This window comes from Engraulis encrasicolus, chromosome 8, assembly GCF_034702125.1.
Source record: "Engraulis encrasicolus isolate BLACKSEA-1 chromosome 8, IST_EnEncr_1.0, whole genome shotgun sequence".
Classification (NCBI taxonomy): domain Eukaryota; kingdom Metazoa; phylum Chordata; class Actinopteri; order Clupeiformes; family Engraulidae; genus Engraulis; species Engraulis encrasicolus.
Window position 1 is genome coordinate 18,206,458 of NC_085864.1, and position 3,537 is coordinate 18,209,994.

General features: G+C 47.3%; 1 protein-coding gene across 1 annotated transcript in view; it reads right to left on the reverse strand.

The window, feature by feature from the left end:
• Positions 1–887: 887 nt before the first annotated feature.
• The window catches only part of robo1 (roundabout, axon guidance receptor, homolog 1 (Drosophila)), a 381,083-nt gene continuing 378,433 nt past the window's right edge, over positions 888–3,537 (reverse strand). Inside the window, exon 31 of the mRNA XM_063205088.1 lies at positions 888–2,239. Coding sequence (XP_063061158.1) covers positions 2,225–2,239 — 15 coding nt within the window. The 3' untranslated portion in view covers positions 888–2,224. The remainder of the gene's footprint in view (positions 2,240–3,537) is intronic.

Genomic DNA, 3,537 nt, shown 5'->3' on the forward strand with positions numbered 1-3,537 from the left:
AACAAATGTTTGCAGATGAATAAAACAACAGCAGGCTCCTCCCCCTCCTTCAACGAGCAGGCTGACCCTCTCTCTCCTGTATCCCACCCCTCCCCTCCCCTCCCCTCCCTGCACACCCACCCCTACCCCCACCCCAGCCCATCGATCGAGCAGGCTGACCCTCTCTCTCCTGTATCCCACCCCTCCCCTCCCCTCCCCTCCCTGCACACCCACCCTACCCCCACCCCAGCCNATCGAGCAGGCTGACCCTCTCTCTCCTGTATCCCACCCCTCCCCTCCCCTCCCCTCCCTGCACACCCACCCCTACCCCCACCCCAGCCCATCGAGCAGGCTGACCCTCTCTCTCCTGTATCCCACCCCTCCCCTCCCCTCCCCTCCCTGCACACCCACCCCTACCCCCACCCCAGCCCAACGAGCTGGCTGACCCTCTCTCTCCTGTATCCCACCCCCCCCCTCCCCTCCCCTCCCTGCACACCCACCCCTACCCCCACCCCAGCCCAACGAGCAGGCTGACCCTCTCTCTCCTGAATCCCACCCCTCCCCTCCCCTCCCTGCACACCCTCCCCTACCCCCACCCCAGCCCAACGAGCAGGCTGACCCTCTCTCTCCTGTATCCCACCCCTCCCCTCCCCTCCCCTCCCCTCCCTGCACACCCTCCCCTACCCCCACCCCAGCCCATCGAGCAGGCTGACCCTCTCTCTCCTGTATCCCTCCCCTCCCCTCCCCTCCCTGCACACCCACCCCTACCCCCACCCCAGCCCATCGAGCAGGCTGACCCTCTCTCTCCTGTATCCCACCCCTCCCCTACCCTCCCCTCCCTGCACACCCACCCCTACCCCCACCCCAGCCCATCCCCAAATAGCCCATCCCCGCCCATCCCCCCCCGTCTCAGGAAACAGACTCTCTGCTGGCCAATCCCATCCGCTCCTCCTCATCACCATGGTGATGGCTGCATCCCTGTCCTTAGCATCCTTTTAAGTGCATTTGTCAAATGAAAGAAGAAGACGAAGGGAAAAAAAACAAGAGAATGAATGAAAGAATGAATACAACATTCCAAGGAAGGGAAAAAAACGAAGCTGCAATCTCAAGGTCACTTGAGCGATAGACTTTTTGTAACTTGCCGTTGGAAAGTAAGGCAGAAATGAAAACAAAAAAATAAAAAGACAAGGTTCTTCAGAAATTAAAAAAAAAAAATAAAAATAAAAAGAAATGTGTCACTGATGGGAGACAGAGACAGAGTAGCCAGCAGGGAGTGGGTTTCCCTCTTCCTTTTCCTCCTCCCTTCCCTCCTCCTCCTCCTCCTCCTCCACCCCCAGGTAAACAGCTTATTGTCTTTACCTACATCATCAGGATAAACAAGGCTCTTTTGTCGTACCTGTATTCCTCATGTAAGACAAAAAGGTTAATAGATAAAATGGTTTAAAATAAAGTTTAGTGATTGTGCTTTTAAAACCAAAGTAAAACAAATAAGGACGAACAACACTGAACAACATCAACGAAAAAAAAAAACCATAACAGTGCATTACAAAAAAATAAGAAGAGGAGCGATCCCAATGTGGCACTTTTTCGAGGGCAGTTACACGATATAACAATTTACAATGGGCATGGGAAAGGTAAAATAATTATATTTACTGGCATAATAACATTAGAAATTATTCAAAAAATAAAAACGAGGACAAAAAAAATGGAAGTACCACAATGGATTATTTTTTTTAAAGAATAAGAAACATGTGTACACTTGTATTTACAATACAGTCCACTCCCGTCTCTGCCTGTAGCTAATATATTATTACAGAAACACCTGACTGTAAGGTCCTTCTATGGTCTTGGCCAGGGCCTGTAAAGTCGAAACAATCACAGGAGTAAAAACATCACTCCATATTGCATCAAAATCAAAACATAAAGTACTACAGCTCCTTTCCCTCCTAAAGCACAGTTGTTTGCCTTTTTCTCTCTTTATATTTGTATTTCCCCATATCATCTTTCTTCTCAACTGGACTTAGAACATGATATTTGTTTTTTTTTTTTCAACAAAAGATGGACAACTGGTCAGTATTCCTGATGGCAACAAGGCGAGTTATAGTGTGTGTGTTTGTCAGTGAACACGGCGGAGTGAGACTTCTTTATTTTAAAAACAATCCGACGGAGAGATGAAGACAGGAAGGGCTTCTCTGGTGACTTCCTGTGAAGGACACGATGGGAGACTCTCTTGGTCGGCCCGTCTTCAGCTCTCTACCATCTGTAAAGACAGGAAAACAGAGAAAAACGCACATTTTAACACAAAAACCAAGGGGACAGAGTCGTTGAAGCAGGAGGCTGTTACTATTTAACTAGGACCCTAGTGGGGATATAGACAAGTCAGATACACAAGACGAACATACAGAGACAGAGTCTTAGAAGAACGAGGTAGGATGACTTATTGAACTAGGACCCCCAGTAGTAGAAGGAACCATGACCAGCCAGATGCAAGAGATACAGTGCCCTCCATAATTATTGGCACCCCTGGTTGAGATGTGTTAAAAGCCTTAAAATAAATTCAGTGTTTATTGCAGAAGAATACTGTCACACTGAAAATTGTAGGAAAATGTAGCCTTCAACTCAAATGAATTGTAAGAAAATAAAAAAATCCCTGACTAAAAAATAATTATTTTTCATTAAATCACCTGTTCCACAATTATTGGCACCCTTAACAATTCCCAGGAAATAAATATAATTGAAGCATTTTTGTCATTTCTACAGTAGTTTACAAAGTTTACCAGAGTATGTAGGAACATTTAATTAGTAATTCATCACTTCCTGTTTCCCTGGGGTATAAATATGACGTGACACCGAGGCCATTTCTCTTATCCACTCTTAAACATGGGAAAGACAAAGGAACACAGCATACAAGTGAGGCAGATGTGCGTCGACCTTCACAGGTCAGGCAGAGGCTACAAGAAGATTGCCACTCAACTGCAGCTGCCCATATCCACTGTGAAAGGAATAATTAAGAAGTTCAAAACAACTGGAACAGTGGTAAACAAGCCTGGACGAGGACCCAAGTTTATTTTGCCACCACGCACAGTGAGGAGGATGGTAAGAGAAATCAAAATATCTCCAAAGCTCACTGTTACAGAATTACACCAAATGGTAGCATCCTGGGGTCACAAAGTCTCCAAATCAACCATCAGGCGCTGTCTACACGCCAACAAGCTGTTTGGGAGGCATGCACGGAGAAAACCTTTCCTCACTCACAATCATAAACGCAAGCGTCTGGAGTTCGCCAAGCGGTATTGGGGCTTCAACTGGGACCGTGTGCTTTGGTCAGATGAGACCAAGATTGAGCTTTTTGGCAACAAACACTGTAAGTGGGTCTGGCGTACCACGAAAGATGCGCATGCTGAAAAGCACCTCATACCCACTGTGAAGTATGGGGGTGGGTCAGTGATGCTGTGGGGCTGTTTCGCTTCCAAAGGCCCTGGGAACCTTGTTAGTGTGCATGGCATCATGAATGCTTTGATATACCAGGACATTTTAAATCAAAATCTGTTGCCCTCT